The sequence below is a fragment of the Hippoglossus stenolepis genome, chromosome 2 (assembly GCF_022539355.2).
Source record: "Hippoglossus stenolepis isolate QCI-W04-F060 chromosome 2, HSTE1.2, whole genome shotgun sequence".
Lineage (NCBI taxonomy): Eukaryota > Metazoa > Chordata > Actinopteri > Pleuronectiformes > Pleuronectidae > Hippoglossus > Hippoglossus stenolepis.
Genome location: NC_061484.1, coordinates 16,511,509 through 16,535,416, shown reverse-complemented (window position 1 = coordinate 16,535,416; position 23,908 = coordinate 16,511,509). Strand labels below are relative to the sequence as shown.

The 23,908-nt window shown below is 42.7% G+C and overlaps 1 protein-coding gene across 1 annotated transcript in view; it reads right to left on the bottom strand.

Annotated features, from left to right (window-relative positions):
• Nucleotides 1-3,747, bottom strand: part of pcdh7a (protocadherin 7a) — a 44,458-nt gene extending 40,711 nt beyond the window's left edge. The window contains exon 1 of the mRNA XM_035183934.2: nt 1,279-3,747. Coding sequence (XP_035039825.1) covers nt 1,279-2,699 — 1,421 coding nt within the window. The 5' untranslated portion in view covers nt 2,700-3,747. The remainder of the gene's footprint in view (nt 1-1,278) is intronic.
• Between the last annotated feature and the right edge of the window lie 20,161 nt (nt 3,748-23,908).

The window sequence follows — 23,908 nt, the reverse complement described above, 5'->3', positions numbered from 1 at the left end:
CACTTAGCTAATTTGTCTCCAGGGTGTTGGCTGAATATAAAAAAATATTTTGTTAGTAGTTATTGTGTTGGTCTTTTTAAAGGGAATATTTTATTATATGCTAATATCAGTAAACACTGCTTTTCGCAAAGCCCAAGGTAGCATCCTTGGATATCTTGTCTACAGCAGGAGTCCAAAGTCCTCAAAGATTAGAAACAAAGAGGAGATGTAAATCCTAACAAAAAACTGCGGCCAGAGGATGAACTGAGTTTTTGCTTGGTAATGACTGACAAGTTATATTAATTGTCAAAACAAGTTGGCAATTTATTTGTGTCAGTTAACTTCGACTTATTGTTTCAGCTCTAGTCTTCATATCCCCATTATACACCATAACTGCAGAGCGCCAACAATATTAAATAAAGAAATCAGCCACTGTGTTTTGATGGAGACCTTTGATGATTTTTACTCAGAACAGCCCTTTGTTCATTACAACATCCAACCTTATGGTATGGGTGTCATAGTGTCAGCAGCCATATCCAAAGATGGCCCTTTCTATTTGCTACACTCCTTTCATTCAAATGACCCATTAAACATCTTTACAACTAACTTAAGAGCAATGACATTAGCAGTCTGCACTGCTAAAATTATACAAAAAGGATGAAATCCCAGAATGAGTACTCGTACAGATTGTATTCTAAGTACACTGTACCTCGGTGAATAAGTGGCAGCATTTGAACCAAGCACAAATGAAATGTGTTTGTAATAACACTTGAGCCACTCTTCTCTGAACTACTGTGGAAAATAGTAATAGTAAAATGTACTTCCTGGAGCAGAAGTGTGTGCTGTGTGTGTGTGTTAAAAAACCCAATAACAATGCAGGTCTCTGACACAAATACACACAGATTATGAATATAAATGTGAATATGAATAATAAATAATATGATGTCACAACTATTGACAACATTAGCAGTAAACATTCATTCTTCCTGGTAATTTTGATCAGGTGCTGGTTAATGTTTTTGTTCCCCCTAGGGTAAAAAAAAGTGGTGCATCACATTTGGAATGTATCACTACTCATAATTACCTCTGTCATTTTCCCTCAGGAGGACAAATTTATCATCCTAGGTGGGTTTTAGATACTGATTCATAACTATGAATTCATAACAAGCGTTTGCTCCATTAACTTATTGTCTGTTATAAAGTACCTGAATCTTAATTGTTTAGGGTTTGCTTACTGATTAAGTACTGGATTCTGGACATTTGTTACTCTTTAAAGAGGTTACCTCTGATAAGCCTCACCTGTCAAAGGCTTCATCTGCAGGTAGCGGTGGGAGTGCTGTTTCACCAGCTGGCTTCAGTGTGAACGGAACGTCTCCAACCACTGTGCATGTCACAGCCCCATTCTCTCCCTGGTCTCGGTCTGACACTTGTACCAAAGCTACTGGTGTGTCCACCAGAACATTTTCAGGCACTAATGCTGCACCATCTCGAACGGGAATCCGACCGATCTTGCGGATCTCTACGATTGGGACGTTGTCGTTTTCATCTCGGACAGCCAGAACTACAGTGGTTCGGTCAGTGCGGGGAGGCTGACCCCTATCCCTGGCTGTTACTGTGAACCTCAGTTGAGCCACCTCCTCTCTGTCGATCCTGTGGAGGACGCTCAGCCACCCGGTCGCCTCGTCCAGCCGCAGGAGTCGCCTGACAGATTCGGTGGCAGCTCCAAAGACATACTCCACCTGCCCGTTGACTCCAATGTCACGGTCTGAAGCTCTGACCTGGAGCACAGGTGTACCTGGAGGAGCATTTTCTGCCATCTCGGCCTCATATGTGGACCTCTCAAACTGTGGGCTGTTGTCATTCACATCAGTGATGGAAACACGAAGCAGGGCTTGGGAGGAACGTGGCGGGTTCCCTCCATCTCGAACCCTGAGGATGAGTTCATATGAGTCTTTCAGCTCACGGTCCAACGTACCTTTCACGATGAGCTGTGGTTGTTTTTCACCATCTGGTATGTCTGCAACTTGTAATTCAAACACACTGCTCCTGGCTCCTCCACTGTCTCCACTTCTTCCCCTCCGGTCCCCAAGTCCCTCTACTCTAGTATTCGGGTTTCCTCCTGCTGTGCGCCTTGCTGAACTTGACCCAGCACCACCATCTTGGATCAACTCATACCGGTCAATGCCATTGCGCCCAAAGTCCCTGTCTGTTGCAGTGGGCAGCAGGTAAAGGGTTCCTATTGGGCGGTTTTCTTCAACTGAGAGCTGGAGCACAGGTGAGGGGAATGAAGGTGTGTTGTCATTGATGTCTGTTATGACCACACGGCCTTCGAACAGGTCCACCCAGCTCTGCAGTGGCCCTATCACTGACACCTCGAAGTCCAAGAAACACTCGTTTTCGTCAAATATCATCTGGCATTGTGGAAGCTTCTCCCTGTCAATGCGCCGTGGGCTTGTTGTCAGCTCACCTGTCACGTTGTCAATCTTGAAGAACTCCGAGCCGCTCTCCAGGGCGAAGGTGACATCCCCGTTGCCCGTGCCTGCATTGAGGCCCAGGTCTGCGGCCACGTTGCCGATCTTGACGTCAGGCGGGCCCTCCTCCGCCACCCGGTACCGGAGAGCTGAGTCGGCACCCGGTGGCTGAGTCAGCAGCTGCAGCACTAAAACCACGAGGCTGAGAGCCTGCGCCGCGGAGGAGTGCACTGCACCAAGCCTCTGCATGGCTCCTGGTTCCTCTCGCCTCGCTCCTTCGCGCTCCGTCTGCCCCCGAGCTGCGGCTCGTCTCTCTTTTTATTGGTGTTTTGTGGTTTGGTGTAGGTTACCTCACAGCGTGGGTGTTTGATTTATCCTCTCTCGCCCTCTCCCTGTACCGCTCTCTGCGGACTGCCGCCTGAGGTCCGGGGAAAAGCTTCTGCGCTCTCACGGTTGTTCACTTCAGCGGTTGCAGGCTTTCCTCTCTCTTATCCTCCTCCTGTGCTCTGCGGGGTCCTTTTTTTTTTTTACAACTTCTATAATAGTAATCCCGTTGTCTTGCGGGGCTGTTCAAGCCACATAGATATCAAACAACCCATCCTGCTGCGTAAAAAGAAGAACAACTAACTCGCCCAGCTTCAGATTAATCCACTTCAGTGTGTCCTGTAGAGCCGGGGACTGTCCCGTGGTCACAAGAGGACGTTTATCAGTTCATGGTGCTGGTTTCTAAGTGCTTTTTATTCCAGTCACATGTGGGACAGCAGCTTTTCTCGCGTTTTCCCACAGTTAGAAACTGCAATGCAGCACCACTACACAAAAGAGCAGAAGAAACCTCTCACTGCTCTGCTCCTCGGACGCTGAGGGGAAATCAACTCATTCTCAAAGAAGGATAAAAACAGTTTTAGGGGAAATAAAAAGTCTTCGGCTCTGCTGCTGCCGGATCTTTTCTTGCCTCCGGATCCAGCTGCGCTCTCCTCTCTGTGTTTTTTCCCGCAGTGGAGCAACGTGCCAAGCCGTCGGATGCCTTCACGCAAGTTAAGAGTGCTTTTCTCCGGCGAGTTTCCCACCACAGGACGGTTGAGGTGGGAAAAAAAAGAAGAATCAAAGAAGAATTAAAACAGAAAACAATAAGAGAAGAGCCCGTGTTGAAGAGTCGAGAGGGAGATCCCGAGACACCAGCATCAATTTGGCGTAATCCTGTGCGTCCTGCTTGCGGGATGGATGTGTCGGTGATGGACCGAGTGGAGATGCGTCTTTTTCCAGGAGTCCCGCATTCTCTCTCTCTCTCTCTCTCTCTCTCTCTCTCTCTCTCTCTCTCTCTCTCTCTCCTCCACATGCGCCTCCTCCTCTTCTGCTCCTCTGGCTTTTTTTTCTCTCTCACCTGCACTGCTCGGGACTGCTGCTGCTGGTCTCCGGCGATGCTGCAGTCTCTCTCTCTCTCTCTCTCTCTCTCTCTCTCTCTCTCTCTCTCTCTCTCTCTCTCTCTCTCTCTCTCTCTCTCGCTCTCACTCATATAGCTACCGCAACATTTTCTTCTCCCCCGGCCGCGCGCGTAACTCGATCGCTGAGCTGTAACGGGAGAGGCAGCAGAGGCGGTGTTGGGTCGCCCGTACGCGCATATGTCGGTTACCGGGGGACAGACCTCGCATACCCCCACCCCCACCACCATCATCACCAACCCATACCCTCCCCTCCCCTCCCCTCCTGTCATATAGGAAGATTAAATGGCTCGGTGTCCCGGCCGCTGACAGCTCCTGGTGGGAGGAAAGCATCTTTATTCACACATTCATACAGAGGACAAAAGAAAGGGAGAGAGAGACGCAGAGAGGGGGGGAGAAAAAGAAAGAAGAAGAAGAAGAAGAAGAGTGATCTGGCTTTAACACGAGTCAGCTCAGAGCTTCATGTTTTTGCTGCTGCAGCTATTTTTTTTTTTTTTGCCGGGACAAGTGTGGATTGGATTCATTCATTCTTTCACCGAGAGGAGGAAATGCTTTAATACACGTGACCTATGGGTTTATAGTGGCACACATCATACAAAGTCTATCCTGTGGCTTCACCTCTGCTGCTAAATTGCAAGAACCAGCAGTTGTAGCCTGTGTAACACGAAGCACTCCCTTCTCTTCATGTACTTTATGGATCAGACGTGTTTTCATTGCTTTGTGTCTGATGCAGGCTCCTCTGCCTCACGCACACACACACACACACACACACACACACACACACGTGCACGCTCTGCTGTGTGTGAGGATGCTGTGTCTCGGCGGGCCGACCTGCTCCTGTGAGGAGCGCATTGCAGCATCGGTCTGCTGCTATTGAACAGCGCCGGGGCTTCCTCTGCTGCTGCTGCTAATGCTGCTGCTGCTGCTGCTGCTGCTGCTGCTCTGTTAGACCCCCTCTGCATTTCTAATTTCCATGAAGCTCTACAGCCAGGCCCACACTGTGCTGCCCGGCCCTGCAGGCTGGGACGCAGGGAGCCCCCCCAACACCATCCCTCCTGCACCACCACCACCATGATGTTATTGGCCGGGCTGCAGAGTTGTGTGTAGCAGCTATTAGTGAGCAGTTTATGTCTGGCAGAGAGTAAACAAAGACTGACAAACTGCAGAGAGAGGTCACATATCTTTGCCTCCCCCTCCTCTCCCTTCTCCCTCCCTCGATGACTTTTTCCTCCACTTCTCTCTCCTCCTCCTCCTCCTTCTCCTCCTTCTCCTCCCTCCTTCCCACCTCGCAGCTTCAGGAACAGGCCTGTGCGTGTCGCTCAACCCATGCGCGCTCTTTAGCTCCTTTCCCGTCTTGTGTGCGTGCGTGCATCCCCATGCATGTGAATTTGGAGAAAGTAAGGAAGTTTCAGAGTGACGTAGCCTCTCACTCTCTGTGTGTGTGGTCCAAGTATTACTGATGTTGTGGGGACCTCAATCTGTTTGCACAGTCACATCAAGGGAGAGCAAAAAGCAAGTCCACATAATTGAAATCGATACATTTTGAGGTAAAAAAAACATGTTTTAAGGTTAGGTTTATCTAGGTTAAGGTTTAGATTTAGGGTTAAGGTAAGGTTTAGGTTAAAGTAGAATTTAGGTTTAGGTTTAAATAAGGTTGAGGTCAAGGTTAGGGTTTAGGTCAAGATTTTGGTTAAGGTTTAGGATAAAGGGCTAGTTCAGCGCAAAATGAAAATTCACTCATTATCTACTCACCACTATGCCGGTGAAGGGGTGGGAGAAGTGTTTGAGTCCACAAAACACTTTAGGAGTCTCTAGCGATGCCATCAGACGTAGCAATGCGAACACACACCCGTGTGTGCCCTTGGGCGAGAGTGTGCGGTTTTCCGTTGTGTCCGTGAGAACGTGAACGTGCCTCCGAGGAGGATATCAGAGGACATTTAGGCTGGTTATGGTTAGAGTAAGTATCCAGGAAATCAATGTAATTTGATGTAATGTCCTTAGGATTGTGCGCGTGTGTGTTTCTCTGTGTGTATGTGTACTCATTTTTGTATATTATTTGGGACCTCTACCAGTGTATACATTGACCTGGTCTGGACCAGTAGACCTTATGGGGACCAATGAGGCAAAACTTAATTTCTAAGGCCCTGGTAACGGTTAGAGATAAAATGTGTATTGTGGTTACAGGTAGGAAGTTATAGGCATGACTGGTCATGGTTAAGTTTATGGATTAGGTTTGGGTTAGGCTGTCCACAATGAATGGAAGTCAATGCAAAGGATAGCTGTGCAAGCCTAATAAGCTGTCTATGTGTGTGTGTGTGTGTGTGTGTCTGTGGGTGGGTGGGTGTGCTGCTGGGTCAGGTCAGTTCACTTTTAGCCTACTTCAGTTGATTTAGAAAATTTATGTCAGATTTGCCCTAATTAAAAAAAAGCTTAATAAAAAAATTTGTTGGCCCGAGCATGCTGTTATATCCAACCCATTAAGATATAATTGAGCATGAATCCTCTTTCATCAGCAAATGAACTGCCACTTCAATTTGCATATTAAATGAAAAGTGAACTGTGTGTGTGTGTGTGTGTGTGTGCAAGTGCGGGGTGTGTGTTGTAGTTAAAGACAGGATGTTTGTTGAAGAAACATAACCTGAGTTGACATCCATTGGAGCCTAACGGCCTGATGATCCACTGTTTGTACCTCCACAAAAGAGGATCACAGCATCAGCATTTGGTTTGCAGGGATGGGAAAATAAATGAATGGTGTCTTGACAGATATATTTGACAGCATCTGGCAACAGCAGCTAATATTCAAGTGAACTCTCAGGGATCAAGTTTGCCAGATATCTCGAAGGCGTATTGTGCTCATTCTCCTCGCTCTTTAAAGACATGTGGCCTAGATATAACTCTTAAGGATAAATAACTTTTCATCCATCCACCCTTCAATCCATCCACGGACTATTTAACATCTTTATTGGGTCAGGGATGCATATAATAAAAATACAAAAGAATATCTTAAGCAAGCTCCTTTTTGTAGTAACGTCCTCCATAGTAGATTTCAATACAGCACCAGTCATTTAACAATCAGCCGTATAAACAAACGAGGATGTTATTATTCCATGCTATTCTTACTGTCACCTAATTCACTGACCTACAGTTTAATTAGAGTGTTAGATCACCTCTGTATTTACTGGCTTCCTGTGTGTACACTCTTGTCCATTATTTCTTATAGACTCTGCAATCTGTAGAAAACAATATTTAACTTAAAAATATCCAAGCAGTTGGGCATGTCGTTTTTAGCAAATGTTACTCAAACATGATTAAATAAAATGTACTAAACTCGTTGGGGACTATTTTCAGCCACAGATTAACACGAATTTGGCATCTTAGTGATCGTCATCCAAAAAGTGTATGTGTGACTGACTGACAAAATGAACCACAGTGCCCAGGTTCATTATAATAGAGGAACATGTCATCCAGTGCAACAGTGATGCTCACTGATGTGTTTTTATAACTCCGTCTGCTACAGATAAGCTCTAGAGGAATACAATATAACAGGCTTTTGTAATAGAGGAAATATTTAAAAGGGTAGAAGGATGTTAGTGGTGCAGTGAGTCTTACACGGGCCAAACTGTATAAGCTGGATAAGAGAGTTTCTATATGGTGAACATGGTCGAAGCAGATATTTTTTAATGGTCTAACAGCTGTTTTTATTTATTTATTTGGGGGGAATTTGCTATGACAATTGTTCGATATGCGGTTTGTAAGTTCTTCAACAAAATGACTTACATTATATTGTTTTGTCTGTTTATCTATTTATTATTAATTTGATCGTTTTAATTTGATGAGTCGGACACTTTTGACATCAAACAGGTTCCAAAATTGAAATACTTATCAGCTCATCTCCTGCAAGCTCTTTATTTTCAAAAATGTTACAGATTTCAACTGACTGTTGCTGTTAGAGGTGTTGGCAGGAGAAACTATACTAATGTCAGAGAAAGAATATAGGAGGTCAAAGGAGAAACATATCTGAAAGACTATATTTTAAAATTGAATTCACTTAGATATCAATGAATATTTATAATCGACTTCATGCAGAGTTCACGATAGAGCCCCAGCCCAGCAGGTTTTTACAAACTATGTAGGAATGCCTCCTAAGTTACATTTCCTTGAGGCTTTTTCCCTCCGTTTTAACACATTTTCCACAAAAACTGCTGCATAAATGAGTATTGCTAATTGTTAACTGAATGTATTATAAACCTATGTTAAAAATGGGTAATCTATTTTTGTTTTGGTGCAGACAAACGTGAATATTTTGGTCGTCTTATCTGAGGGGCTGTCTAGTTACACAACACTTATTGCAGTTTACTTGAGCCACATTATTCGAGCAGTAACAGTTATAATGGAACTTCTACTGAGTTCTTTAGTCCAGAAAACCAAGCATCAAAGGCGTTAATGACTGCAAACCTGTCAGTCTGACCTCAGTCGTCATGAAGCCCTTTGACAGTCTTGTTTCTTGTTTTGAATCCCTGAATCTAATCACAGACCACCTACTGGGTGCTCTGCAGTTTACCTCCTGAAGGCCAGAAGACACATGCCCAGGGCTGTGTGGAATGATCCTGTCTGAATGTAGACTTTAGCTCCAGGTTCACCGCTTTGATCCATTAACTGCCTCACGCCAACCTCCACCAGCTCCCCGCCCGCCTCCACCTGTCAGGGCTTCAGCAGCTTTCTCACATAGGTGAGAAGGAGCAAATGAGGCAGGACAAAGTTAAATCCGATACCTTGATGATCAGGGCTGGTGAATCCCTGTGATGTCTGTGCACTGCTCTTCTTCTGCGAAATACATAGAAGCATGACGGCACATGCAAGGAAACCTCTTTTGAGTTTGTAAGTTGGGCGTTGTGGGACGTCTGCATACCAGTGGTAAGCCAAACAGCTTTAGGGACTATGTGCTCAAAACACAGGAGATAACGTCCGATTTGAGACGACGCTCCCTAACGCTCAAGGGGGACGAGAGGTGTCACCTGCTGGGAGAGTCATTCAAAGGAAGCACTGCAAAGCGAATTGTTCGCATTTTGTTGGTAAAATGTGTGCGGTTCATTGCACTGAGAATAGACGTCGCAGTACTACATCAGTTTCTGGCATGACTTCAAACAGCTGCCACTTTTGATTTGAACAACACAGTGCAAACTTAATACATGGTGCAAACACACGATGGACTAATGCTTATAATGAAAACAAATGCTTTTTAAACATCAGTAGAAATATCAAATAGAAAAATCTAGTAGAAGCATTTAAAACGGATGAGAAATGAATGTTTATCGGGTTCGAAGCGAGACCGTTGGTAAATCAGTTTGCATTTATCGCTAAATCATTATTCCAATATATGTTGTCCACCGATGTCTGTTTTACACCCTATGATAAGCTTCTCCTTCAGTTTAATAAACACCTGCAGCCATCTGAAGGCAACAGGATGCAGTATGCTAATAAATCTGCTTCTGAGAAGTGCCACAGCTCAGTGCCATCAAGCTCATCTGTCCACCGTGTTTACCTTTATTAAATCACTGCAAATGACACTTGACTGCAACAAATACATCAGACTCCTCCATAGAGAGACATTGTCTGCATGGGATATGTACGATTATAGCAAACCCCTGTGTATCACGACCTCCTTTCCAATTTTCTTTGAGGAAACGTAGCATTTCATGTTTTATTCTTATAATGCAGTCTAGCCCAAATGCAGTTGCGAGGATTTTTATAGTAGAAATAATAGGTGAATATTGTAGCAATTATGTGGTCATTTAAAATCCTTCGTCCCCATTCATTTTCATCAGCACTGCACCAGTTCATCCCAAAAATTAACATTCACCATTCAGCTGCAGATTTGAGCTGCTGCGTTCAGGTTGTGCCGCTCTGACAACATGATTTCTGTGAGAAGCCTCTTTCTATTTGCCGAGCTGTTGTCGTCATGCGTCAGCGCGATCGCCAAAGCTGTTTCAGAGCGATGACACCGTTTCTGGAGAGTGAATTAATTAATCACACACTATGGTATGTTTTCCACCTCAGCCAGCCATTCTGCACTGTCTGCGGTGCTGCACCTACAGGGACCGACACAGCAGGTGGACTCAGTCTCAGACCCACTCAGTCTGTGCGCCCAAGACTTACAACTCTGGATTTTATGTTCCAATTGTGCGGTTAAACTAGGGCCATTTGGCTTAATGGGGTAAATGTTTATTGCAATATAAGTGTTGAGAGATGGTGACTGGGGTGCAGGAATTATGAGGTCATGGAGCTCAGTGTTGGGGAATGATCTCTGGGGTCTCTACAGGGAGGGATATGAAAACTGGAACGAAGACAGGATGGTGTGGACAGATTTATAAAAGGTGATAAAAGCACTACCCTTGCACCCAGGCAATATATTTCCTTTCCGTCTCTCTGTCAGGGGCTTTGGATCTCAGAGAACAAAAAACCATCAGACATTAGGATAGGGTTTTTTACACACGCTGTCAATTTGTAAAAAAAAAAAAAAATCCCCCCCTTCTTCAACACACAAGCGGCACAGAGAGAGAAGTGCAGAGTAGTGAAGGAGCTCATGTCTTTCACTATGTGGAATAACTTAACAAAGGACAGTCGGTAGAAGGTGTACTCTATTTTATGATGTGCTATAGAAGCAGTGTCAAGGTTGGTAAAGCTGAACGGCTCAATAAGCCAGTCAAAAATGCCAACTCTGTTGCGGGCCACAGTCCATATTGTCAGGACGTGGTTACAGAGAGTAGGAGGAGGGTCTGAAGTGAAGTGTCCTCTCTGAGACGATGAAAGAACCGCCTGAGCCCCTTCAGCACAAACATGGTAGGGAACGTCGCCAGTTACTTTATCTGCAACGCTGTTTATCCCTGAAACTCCAGAAGTGTTTTGTGGACTCAAACACTTCACCCACCCCTCCATCGGCTTAGTGGTGAGTAGATAATGAGTGAATTTTCCCTTTAAGTTTACCGCACACAAATCTGGATTGTGTACTTTCCAACTGTGCTGTATGTATACAATATACAATGTATTTTTTTACGAGTCACATTTTATGTTTATTACAATAGACGTCTTCTGTATATTAATTAACATGTGCACCTATATAGTGCATATTGTTATTCGAGTATTTATATGTATAATTGCAATGATTATTTCAGTTTATATGTCAATAAATTGAAACTCCCGGATAACTTAATCACAACTGCAAACACGGCAACAAATGTGGGCTGTATCAGCTTGAATGGCAATTAGCAGCTTTTGTCAGCCAGACCTTGTAATATGCAGTGTGATGTCTTTTTAAAGTAGCATGAAACAACTGCTGTCAGAGGCCTTGGAAGAGGCTAAATCGTTTGTGCTCTAACTACGGGAATATCTGTGAAAAAAACTCATAAAATATTTAATATCTTCAGGGGAAGAGGCTCCAAGATTGTTGCATGTGCCAAAACAGAAAAACCGTAGAGACACAGAGCAACCACAGTCACAAGCTAAAACTTACTGACAGGGATATGGTACATACAGTATAAAGTAGTAATGGGTTGACTAATAATGCTATTTGGGCTGTAACCCATCATTTTACATACTTTATAATTTAGTTGATGTATCTTGTGTTTGTTAGACCTTATATTGCATCATATTGTGATGACCTTCTCTGAGAAGACCTCTCCCTGCAGCCTGATGTCTACATATAAATAAATGTTCTTGTTTTTCAAGAGGTAATAATTAATGTGGTCATCTATAGATGTCTCATCTATCTATCTATCTATCTATCTATCTATCTATCTAGTTCCTCAACATTGTGAGTGTTTTTCAACATTTTCACAGTTTCTCAGGGAATAATTCATGGATCTTGATGAGAGAAATGAGGCATATTTAGTGAAATGTGTGAAAAGTGTTGCAGTGCGATTGCATTTAAGAAGACTGTTGGGCCTTGGCAGAGGTATGCTCTCTACGGAGTGATAAGAACACTCCCTATTTTGTCTGGATTAAAAAGCATGTAGAAAAGTGAGATTTTCCACTGTTTGGTCTGCAGTCTGCTCTCATGTTTTGACAATGCTGAACTGTTGCAGAGACGCTGATAGCTGTCCGTCTGTTGCCTAAGTGATCATCTAAATCTGGAGACTTCTTTCAGGCTCAGCCTTCGTCTCAGACAAATCAGTTTTACCTGCAGGCGGAAAAAGCGAGGAGGAAAACAAAGGACTGTGGGATGTAATGATCCTGACTCATATCTGTGTTCTTCAGCCTCTCTAAATTCCCCTTAGTATTGTGATATCAGGATGCTTTTTATTTCACTGACATTTTAGATTTGTTTCCAATGAGAGATCATTGAGTTGATAGTAACTTTGCTGTTGTGAACATCACTTTCTGTGTGTCTCCTCCTTTTGATGCAGAATCACACGAGTATGATGATTGCAGACGTCTTCCAGTCCTGCGTTTAAACATTCTTGTTTATATTCGTGTCTGTTTTCTATGCAAAGAGCTTTAAAATTAAATGCAAAAAAGGTGGAAATCAGATGGCGGAAAAGTTTGCAAACACATCAGTATTTACACAAACAGGTGATTGCACACAAAGGCTGTTAAATGAAAACAACTAAATGGCATGATGTTGGCTTACATAATGTAGCCTTGTTCTATCGAGCTCAACAAAGACCCTCAACAAAACACCTTAAAGCAACATAAAAGAAAAACATTTTTGAATTAAATGCACTTTTTGTGCGACAACAGGTCATCTCAAAAGCTGTAACATAAAAATATCAAGGTGTGTGAACCACAAAGGCAGAGGGTCCATGCTGTCACTCTGACGAGCCACTCTGCAGAATAATAACAATCACATCAGACGAGTGTGAGCATGTCTTCATTGTGTGTGTGTGTGTGTGTGTGTGTGTGTGTGTGTGTGTGTGTGTGTGTGTGTGTGTGTGTGTGTGTGTGTGTGTGGTGTGTGTGTGTGTGTGTGTGTGTGTTGTTGTGTGTGTGTGTGTGTGTGTGTCTGTGTGTCTGTGTGTCTGTGTGCGTTATTTAGCACTCTGGATTTGTGTCAACATTAAAATGCGAAACCAGTGGAAGAGAGACATTTAGAAGTATCTGTGGTAATATTTTGTGATTAATCTTAAATGAAGAAAATTCAGTTTTGTTTTGACAGTAATTTATCCCAGTGACAGCCTGCAACCTCTCATGCCTCCACGCTTCACACGCTATGTTTATTTTATCTTACAGATTTTGAAATGACATGCCGCAAATATCATGCATGAAATGTTTAAGAGTTTAATTATGCTTATTTTTATAATTGCTAAACAGCGGTTAGATACCTATATCTATAATTGTGTGGTCTGAATATAAACTGTTTTGTTGAACTTAACTTCTTGCAAATTTAACTCTATTCCAATATAAACCTCTAATTTACTTTTAATGTAAACATATGTTGCAGGGCCGACTAAAATCATCAAAGTGCTTTGACATTTAGAATTGTCATATACTAGAAATATATTTTTAAATGATTTTATTTATAGACCATATCACCCAGCCCTAACTCAGCGTGTAAAAAATGCAGGGGGCCCTGGGGCGATGTGCACGTCTGAGAGTCTGTGTTGATTTATACTTTTGATAAAAACTGATTTGACTCCGTTCTGCGAGACAGACGACTGACAGATGTCAGGAACACGTCTTCAAATTATTTCTATGTGGATTACCTATTAGACTTTGTATTTTCCTGTGAGTAGGCAGACACCAACTCAGTAAAACAACAAAAATACACATGATGGATAATGATGGATTGAGTTGATAGTGAATGCATCTGAGACAGCTTTGTAGAGCCAAACAGTGCCACAGTTCTGTTTGCGACTTTTTATTATGATCTTTTGACTGTGGCTTGGCCCCTGAGGACACGTGCAGCAGTATTCTTGTTGGCAACATCACATACATGTATGTAAACCTCATATTTTTTAAGTTATTTTTTCCATACTGTTTATTTATTTCCCCCAGTGGACAAATCTGAACCAATCTGCTCTGGGCCACAGAACAGATGTACAGTTGCTGTAGCACACAGTGAATGTTAATGCGGATTTTCCCTTTGGGATTTATTTTCAACACTAGCAGGATAGAATGACTGCAAACACCACCGATTCCCACAGGGAGGTTCCATGGCTAGTGGCATATATTGTGCCTTTACCTCATCCTGGTGTATCTGCACCAGTTCTCATCTCTGTCAGTCTACTTTACTCAGGAAAGTAAAATACAGAAAGAGAATCTCAGGATTTACTCGAACTATGAACTCAAAATGTCATTCAGACGAGGAGTGGCTCTTAGGTAGAGCATGCATGTCATCAACACACCTACTTTCCTGCTGTATTCGTACATGGGCTCATTAGGGGGCTAGCAGAAAAAGAGCTCTAGGAAATGTCCAGCGCAACTGACTCGGACATTTGCGTTCTCACATACAGCTCCTCTGCAAATTTCAGACAGATATATGGACTGCAGTGCACGTCTGAAAGCAGCTAAGCACACTTGGTGGAAGGTGGTGTTACCTTTTCAAACATTCTTCAGTATGCTAGTGTGGAAAGTGCTGCTTCTGTGTTTCTGTCTTCATTTTACAGAAGACACTTGAATTGTTCTCATCCTTCTAGCTTTGTTTTTGCTCTCCAACGTTTGAGGGAATCTGTTGCTTTTCAGACTAACTGTCTGTGTGCCACTTTGGTGCTGGGCACGTAGGGTATCAAGGTATTTGGTGCTTTAATGTCAGAAACAGTCTCCACAGCTGCAGACAGTTCATTGAGAGTGATGAGAGCGAGCCAGTAAAGCCGTGTGGGCCGTAAAACCAAAACAATGAGGTGGCAGTCACTATAAAGTTCTGCAGCGTGTAAACTGCAGAAGTGGGTGATAATTCTGCATCGGTTCATCACTCTCCCAACTCTTCACATTTTTATTCATGTCCATTGTTAACAAAATAATAATGGTTGCAGCCGTGAACCCATTTAGCTTGGGATGTTCGTTGCATATTATTTCCCATCTCTCTCCTTTCATTCAGTGTCTTGCCCCTTTTGGCATGCAGACCGGAAGACCTGGAAATTGAGCCACCGACCTTCAGGTTAGTGGTAATTTTTGGAACATTACTATATTAACATTAACATATTTATTGTTTTCTAAAAGGCAGAATCATTTCTTCTGACCTCTGTGTTCACTGAGCAGTAGTTTTCAGCTTTTCCAATTCTTAATTCTGAAGTGTAATGATCTTTCAGACCTTTTTACGGGAGCCTATCAGTATTGGAACAGATCCCCTATGCAGTTACAAATGCAAAATCCTTCTTCCTAAATTTTCAGATTGACTCCTTTATCCACCGGAGAGATCTTTTACTTCTGTGTTTTGAAAAGTGTGCCTGAAATTCCATCAAACATTCATTTATTAATTTCAATATAAGTATATTCTGATTCTAAATCACTGCAACACATATTGTATTGGGATTCTGTTGCTGCTTAACGGAAATGGGAGACACCTAGCAGAAGATGAATATCAGAAGTGACTCTAAACTGAGAGGGAGAGAGAGTTGGTTGTATTTTTCTCTCTCTTTCAGCCATTCACACTGCAAAACACACACAAACACACACGTTTGTACAGCTATCTTAGTGAGGACACTCATTGGCATAATACATTCCCTAGCCCCTTACCCTAACCCTAACCATCCAAACTAAATGCCTAACCCTAACCCTGTAACCCTAACCCTAAACTTACCAAGGTCGTAGAAACTCATAGATGGCACCAGTCGATCGGGCGTGCCCGCATTAGTGGGGGTAGAGCCTACTCCCAAGTCTCTACAACATTCACCAAACCTAACCCTAATCGCGGTTAGGGTTAGGGGTTTAAGGTTAGGGTTAGGGTTGCGATTAGGTTGGGTCGCGGTTAGGGTTAGGGTTGCAAATAGGGTTAGGTTAGGGCTGGTGAATGTCGTAGAGACTTGGGAGTAGGCTCTACCCCCACTAATGTGGGCACGCCCGATCGACTGGTGCCATCTATGAGTTTTTACGACCTTGGTAAGTTTAGAGTTACAGGGTTAGGATTGCTAACCTTAACTCCTAACCCTAACCCCCGAATAAATCAGTAAATCAAACTTCTAAGGTTGACATCAAAATTTGCCCCAACAGCTGGAAGTCCTCAGAAAATAGCAGTAATAGATATAAACATCAACATTAGGTTTTTCTTCATTACTCTTTGTAATGTGGATAATCTTGGTTGGATTTGATTCATTTTAGATCATTTTGAAAACTAATCACAACTGAAAATGTATTCAAAGTCTTTGGATGAAGTGAGGACCTCACTTTCCCAAAATGTCCTCACTCTGTAGGTTATAGACTAAACTGGTCCTCACAAAGATAGCTGTACAATAGCACAAACACACACACACACACACACACACAAAATCATGATGCAGCCAGAGAAAATTCTATTTTGCATGCATACGAAACAAACTTGGTCTCAAATATAGATCTACAACAAACAGTCCATAACAGCACATATGCTGTTCTTGCTTCCTTTTACTGTCTCTCTCTCTCTTTCTCCTACACAGGTCGTATATGCAGGCAGCAATATACACACATGCGTGCATGCAAATACACACTCATCCATTACTACTTTTTACTTCCCTCCTGTCAGGTCTGGAAGAAAGGTTTAAGAGCAGAGAGGTCTTGACAGAGCAGTGAGCATACACAATGCATGTGCACGTATATACAAATGCACCCACAGAGATGCACACGTACCCACACACACACACACACACACACACACACACACACCAAAGTCAGTCACTGCTTTATTTCCTAGTGATCCCTCATCTCTGTGATTCCCTCTCGAAGGCTTCCCTCCTAACCTGCTCTTACGCTGTCTATAAAGATGTCTCCCATTCTTTATTTTCATCCTTTCTCTGACATAGTGAGGAAGGTTTCACATATTTCTTTCGCGTGTTAAACCCAGCTCGCATATACAGAATATTATAGCTCTTATGTTTCTTTGGAAAAATTAAATAAATAAAAGAAAATCCCTTTAGACACAGCATAGTGGTTATTTGCTTTGTTAATGCATTGTAATTCAGGCAACTTTGCTGCAATGGAAAGCAAAAATGCATCCATAGTGCTGAGCAAAACTGTCAGCATTATTTAAAAAAAAGCCTATGCTAGTTTTTTTTCATATATGCCTGCAGTTGTACGGAGACACAACTTCTGTAGTTTTAAGCAGCAGATCAGTTGAGGAAAGAAGAGAAAGTATTGAAGATTCAGTGATTCATTTAAAAAGCAAAACCTCAATGCAGAATTACACCTCGCAAAAGACATAAGGCTCATGTCTCTTTTCAACTTCTTATCTTCATTGAGATACCTACATCTTTCATAAATTTCCACCCGTTATTATGTCTCACACTTCAAGAAGATTCAGGAAGTCTCTGATCACCACAGTTCACAGTAAACAAGCTCTTCCTGCAGCTCAGAAAATAGTTCCAACAACATTTTCTTTGTGTCAGTAACTATTTGAAAAGCAAAAGTTGGCAACAAATCCCTAAAGCGTGAGTGTGGGACTTTTACATATCGATGAACATCTGTTACATCCAAGGCCTTGCCAACGTAGTTCAAAAAAGCCAATTAAGTACCAGGCATTGATATCTGCATTTGACTGTGTAGCTGAGTTTTAAATATGTCCATCAGTTGCAATGTTTTACATCAACTAGCAAGTTAACCAGAGCGGAAGAGGAGAGCAAAAGTAACGACCAAGATGGAGTGGAAAACAACAACTGGAAGTAAGGCAGGAAAACCTTTCAAGTGTCTAAGAACAGTTTCTAACTTTGGTCCAAGTAAAAAAAGAAATCCGTTATTCAGAGGATTACAGTCTAAAATAGAAAGCAATAGGCAGACGGCAGGGAAAAACACAAATTACCATTGTCGTGGCATTTCCTGGAAGTCGATCTCTGAAAAGGAATGAGGGTGGACAGCGATGTCATCTTAGTATTTTTTGAATTGAATGGCATTTGAAGAATATTTGGAGTAGAATATCTAGTTTATTTATTAGATTTACTCTACCTAAATAATGAAACATTTTTTTGGATCTGTATTTGACAGTGTTTGTGTAACCACTCTGACTGCCGGAAAGAGCAGACACACTAAAGATTTAATGTAGTAGCAGTAGTCATATTAACATTGACATTTATATAAGCAACAAGAATTGAATTATTTCAAAGTCCCTGCAAGGAAGTGTTGCCACTTGGCTGCCATCTTGGCAAGGCCCCCAGGCATTTCTTTTGTTTTGACAAAACCAGGCTCCTCTCTGAGCGAATGGGGAGAGGGACACACTTTCAATCGTCTATGAGAATAAAATGCACAAATGGAATGACTGGGAAAATAACATAAAAACTCCATAAATGTTTTGAAACCTTTGACCAAAAATAAGACATAAAACACTATTTTCTCACAGGTTACACTGGAAATGCTTCGCTTGTGTCAGTGCAACAATGTAATTGGCTTTATACATTTCTCATTTGGGTGTTATGAAGCAGATTATTATTAAGGAGAGGGGTGGGACATGTGCCACATAACTGCCATCTTTGGAATCATGGACTTTACTGTTCATGATTCTTTAAGAAGTTTGTCGCTGTCTTGTCGTCTTTCAACTAAATCTCTTTCTAATCAGGTTCAGAATATTAATATAAAGAGCTTGTGAAAAGCTCTTTTTCTTAGTCTTTGGCTTAACCTGCACTGTCTTTATCTAATCACACGCACACAATTTACACATGACACTAACAGTTTAATTTAAGCAGTGGCTGCCTTAGTCTTAAACTCTCTATTCCTGTGTTGAATAGCTCTCTTAGCAGTGGCCCTGGAACGTCATCAGCTTTAGAAATGCTGACAGGCTGAAAAAGAAAGCTGAGTCATTCTTAATGAAGATCAGGAAGCTTTTCCTCCTCTTCTCCTTTCCCTCCATCATCAGAATAACAAGCATGCTGGCACAGACAGAATGGGCTTACCCCACTGGAAATTCACTGCTACAGCACTAGCTGTCAAAAAGTTACAGACCTTTGGCAAATAAAAGACAGCACCAGAACAAATTTTTACTTTCCACTCCTCACCTTTATTTGTCATAACAGCTTTTTCCCCGGTAGGGATGTCACCTCTTGATTTGCATTGTTCAAAATCCTGCAAGAATATTATTGAGTCAGAACCTTTTGCTTGTCTGCAAAGTGACCAATAAAGTAATACCAGGGGTGAAATAGCAAAGAAAAAGTCTCTATTAAAGAATCACCAGGCTCTATATCTTTTGTAGGGGATGTTCTTCGCTGCAGAATTCATAGTTTTTTGTAGCCACAATCCCCGGAGGAAAGAGGAAACTGTGTCTGCAAATATTATGTATCGACATCTGAACAAATATGGTCCCAGTCATGAAACGAGTCAGTTAAACTCTGAAACACTTAAATTGTGTACAGCGAGCTGTAGGTCATGGAGGCAGTCCTGCATGGGGCAGAAAGTGTAGAGCAGAAAAGTGAAATCAGCAGTTGATCCATTTTGTCTTGAGGTGGTTGACAATGCTTTTGATTTGATTTCAATGTGTAAAATACTTGCAAATAAAGTAAGTCGCCTTAAATGTATCGACACTGTAAGAAAATGAGCATCTATTTTTTGGTTTTATGTTTTATTTTACCACTATGTTATATCCCACAACAATGACTTTCTGCTACGCCCAGCACTGACATAGGTTGCGTACACTCTGCTTGCTGGGTGGTTCCAGACCTGGTGTGTGTGTGATCTGCGTTCTAAACTAAAAGGTGAACGTGTTACGCTGCGTCCAGCTTCCGATATGAGGGCTGCAGCGCTCTGCTGGCACTTGAAAAAGACCCATCAAGTTGTTCACTGCGACTGCTTGTTGGCTGTACTTACTTGAGATGATTTGTTTACTGTGAATATGTCCGCTCTGGCAAAGCGTTCAGGCCCTGCTACCGGTCATCAGACAGTGTTCAGCACTTTTTCTCCAACGTCCACAGTGATATATGAGCGAGGGAGCCGTGCGTGTGTTTGTGTGTGTGTTTTCTCATGGTCCTATTTTGGATCTTGTTTTGTGAGAAACATTACGTGGGTAGTTGGGGAACACAAGCTCTGGCAATAAACGCTATGTGAACCTTTTGGAATGACCTTGTTTTCTGAATTAATTGGCCATAAAATGAGATCTGATCTAAGTCACAATATAGATAGAATAAACCCCAACAGTTATAATTTAGTGTGCCTTTACTGAACATAGCATTTTCAGTCTTGACTCAAACCTTCGATTCACTAAAGGTTGGAACCTCCCTGCTCCGGACCAGAACTGCACAATGTTCAAGGAATTTTGTACAATATTTCCTCTAGCACTGCTTCAGCTTAGTTATGTTCTCTTTTCTTTGTTTGATATCATTCTGGAATGTCAGTGTTTAGGCTCATTGTCCAACTGCATCACCCAACCTCCACCAAGATTCAACTGGCAGACAGCCGCTCTGACATTGTGCTGTGAGATACCTTGGTTTTAAAATAGTAAATGGTCTGTATTTATATAGCGGTTTTCTAGTCTTGATGACCACTCAAAGTGCTTTACAGTACAGTTTTGCCATGAACCCATTTACACACATATTCATACAGTGCATTTATGGCACTTTATTTTTTCTGTGAGGGGCCATTTGGGGTTCGGTATCTTGCCCAAGGCCACTTCGGCATGCAGATGGGGAAGACTGGGATCGAGCCGCCGACCTTCTTATCCTTTTTTCTTAATTCATTTTACACTCAGTGATAGAGCGCTGTTCAAGCCCAGAGGCAGAAACTCCCCAATGCCCAACCACTGATTTACTTTAGTGTAAGGATGATGTTTTCTTGCTCATAGCATTGCCCTATGTCACATTAGTTTCATTCGTCCAGAGAACATTTTCTCAGTAGCGTCGTGGAATGTCAAGGTGCTCATTGGCAAACTTAAGAGGTTTTTTGCTGGAGAAAAGCAGCTTCCACTTACTGTCCTTCATGATTTGCGTGTGGTGGACTCACGAACAAAAATGTTCCACCTCCAAGGTTTCCTTTTCCTTTAGTCTTTACTCTGGGCATCATTTTTCTTTTACCTCACTGATTTCTCTGCATTGTGCCTTTGGAGTTATCTTAGCTGGGTGCCCACTTCTAGGCCACAGCAACTATTTATAGATACTTTGTCTGACTGAACTGATGATTATTCAGTATCTAAACAGTTAAACATTACACTGTGTCCCTCTTCACCTTCTGAGATCTTAGGTCTCATCAGGAGATCCATCAAACTGTCAAATAGCTGTACTGCACATCTCAAATCTGGTTTTAATGATTGGACTCCAGCCTCAGGGCTTGACTTTTCCCCAAGGCCTTAGTTGATAGATTTAGGAACGCATTAAGAATTTTAGGGCCACAATGAAAATTTATCACATTATGTTTTTCCTTAATAAAGGGATACAAGGAGACATTCACAAGCAATAGTATTTCATTTATTTTAAAACAAAAAAATACATTAAGTTTCTGAGTATCTAGTTAACAAGCAAATTACTGATAATATACTAACGATAGCTCATTTGGGAGAATGCCACCCATAAGAATGTGTAAGGCAACATCAGGCATTCAGCTTAATTTACCATTGATATTGGATTGGAACCTGGTATTGGTTAATACCCAAAGCCCAGGTATCAGTATCACCAGGGCTGCCCGCCTAAAACTTTTGGCAGTTGAATAATGTTTGGCTGTTCAACACGAGTAATTAGACAATTGTCCCTTTTTTGCAAATAGACTATCAAGAAATGTTTTTTTGAACTGCAAGACTTTTGTTGAGGGTTCTACGGGACATTCAAGGTGATGGTGGCCAGGGTTTCTGCTACGTTAATTTTTCAGCAGCGGCCCGTCTCACACTCCTACTGATCTCACTATTTCCTAAACATCTGTTTAATCTGCAACAAAAAAAGCGAACACACTGCGAGATCGGTCGTTGTTCTTGTCTCACTGACGCTACGAGAAGTAAAAAGTGTCCGACTTGACATCTGTGTTTTGCTTACTCCACCCCTGCAGCCGCCGGCAGATCACGTCGGCAGATCAAGTCAGACAAAGTCAGATGAAGTCCAAGTCGAACGCACCTCATAACAACTTCAGTTTAGCTGAGCGGCTAATATCAAGCTACAAGCAAAGCTTCTGTGTGACTTCTCCGACTTCTGCAGCTCATCCAGAATGAAGCAGCTCGACTGGTCTTCAACCTAAGTTCTCTAACGCTACTCCGTGGCTGCCCGTATCCGTTTCAAGACATTAGTTCTTGCGTACCGTACTCGTACAGATCGGGCCCAGTCTACATCCAGGACAAGGTTAAACCTCACACCCCAGCCTGTCCACTTCGCTCTGCATCGGCCAATCAGCTTGCTGCTCCCTCACTGCGAGGGACACCTAGCCATTCAAAAAAAACCCGACTGTTTGCTGTCCTGGCTCCCAAATGGTGGAACGAGATCCCCATCGACATCAGGACAGCAGAAAGTCTACACATCTTCCGCCACAGGCTAAATACACATCTCTTCCGACTACACCTTGGCTAAGAAGATGGTCAAAGTCAAGCTGCACTTACGTGGAGCACTTTGTCGTTTGGATTTATTGAAGCTAATGTACTTGCAGCTAAATAATATGTATTATGTAATGCAATCCCTGGATAGCTACTGTACAGATTCTGACTGTTCATATCTGGAAAGTAAGAGGAAGTTGTGCATTATCCAACTTTATTAACAGTCTATGTTCCAAGCTCGTGCATTTTAACTACATCCTGAAAATGACGAGTCAGTAATGTGCAGCAATATTTTAGCTGACAGTTCATTTCAAACAGACGACTATATTGTGTTAAGTTGCTCTCTCAGACTCAGCCTGGGTCCAGGTCCGCAGCTGCCTGTACCCGTCAGAGACAGGACTTGAGGTAGTGGAAAGATTTTACCCCAGAGGGCAGCGTGAAAGCGAGGAGCGCTCACTCTGCTTCTTCTGGGAACATTTCAGTCCCCAGGAGTAGCTGCACACTGACTGCACAGAAGAAAAAAAAAAGCTTCACTTGCATCTCAGTCAGCTGAGCGGTCTGCGACTGATGATTTGGATCTTCGACTCTCAAGGGGCCCTTGCACTTGAACATCAGTTGTGCTTCCCCGTTAGAGTTTGGAGGAAAAGGAGGTGAGTAACGTGACACTGCAGTCAGTGATGCAATAACAAACATCAGCTGCACAATGTATGGAGCTACAGCAAAAGAAAGGAGACGCAGGGGAAAGAGGCCGGTGATCTCGTCGGATGAGGAGAGGTAGAAGTCTGAGGTTGATGGGGACACACTAAGTGCTGTAATGAATGTGCCGTAATCTTGGCAGTGTTGATCTCATTATTTGTTTATTTCTCCTCACACCTGCCTAGACACGCCGTTCCACAGTGTTTCCCCTCTTCATTAGTAAGGAACTGCTGCTGTGCACTAATGCATGTACCCGGCTGATGTTCATGTCCTGGGCGTTCGTGTCTGTTTGTGTGTGCAGCTCGGTGTCTGCGTACGGTGTGTGTACACGCTGGCATATTTTTTCCTTCTGATTAAACTCCTGCAGCGAAGCGATACCTCCTGTGTTTCTGCAAACTCCTCCTGTTTTTGACCTTTCTGTCGAACGCGTGAACACGCGCACACATCACATGCACACGTGTCCGCACAAGCAGGTGATGGATGGTGTTATTACCTGAAGCTTTTAAGGGGCAGAGAGGTGCTTAAGAGAACAAACACACCTGACTGTTTGTCCTTTATCATCAGGAATTAACAGTCAGATGCACACACACACACACACACACACACACACACACACACACACACACACACACACACACACACACACACACACACACACATATACAACACATACAGTAATCTTACATTAGTATTTAGCAAGGGAAGACAGTATGTTCTCCCCCAATTTTGTTTTCAGCTTTTTTTTCACGCACACTCTCTCACCTGTGAAAATTATT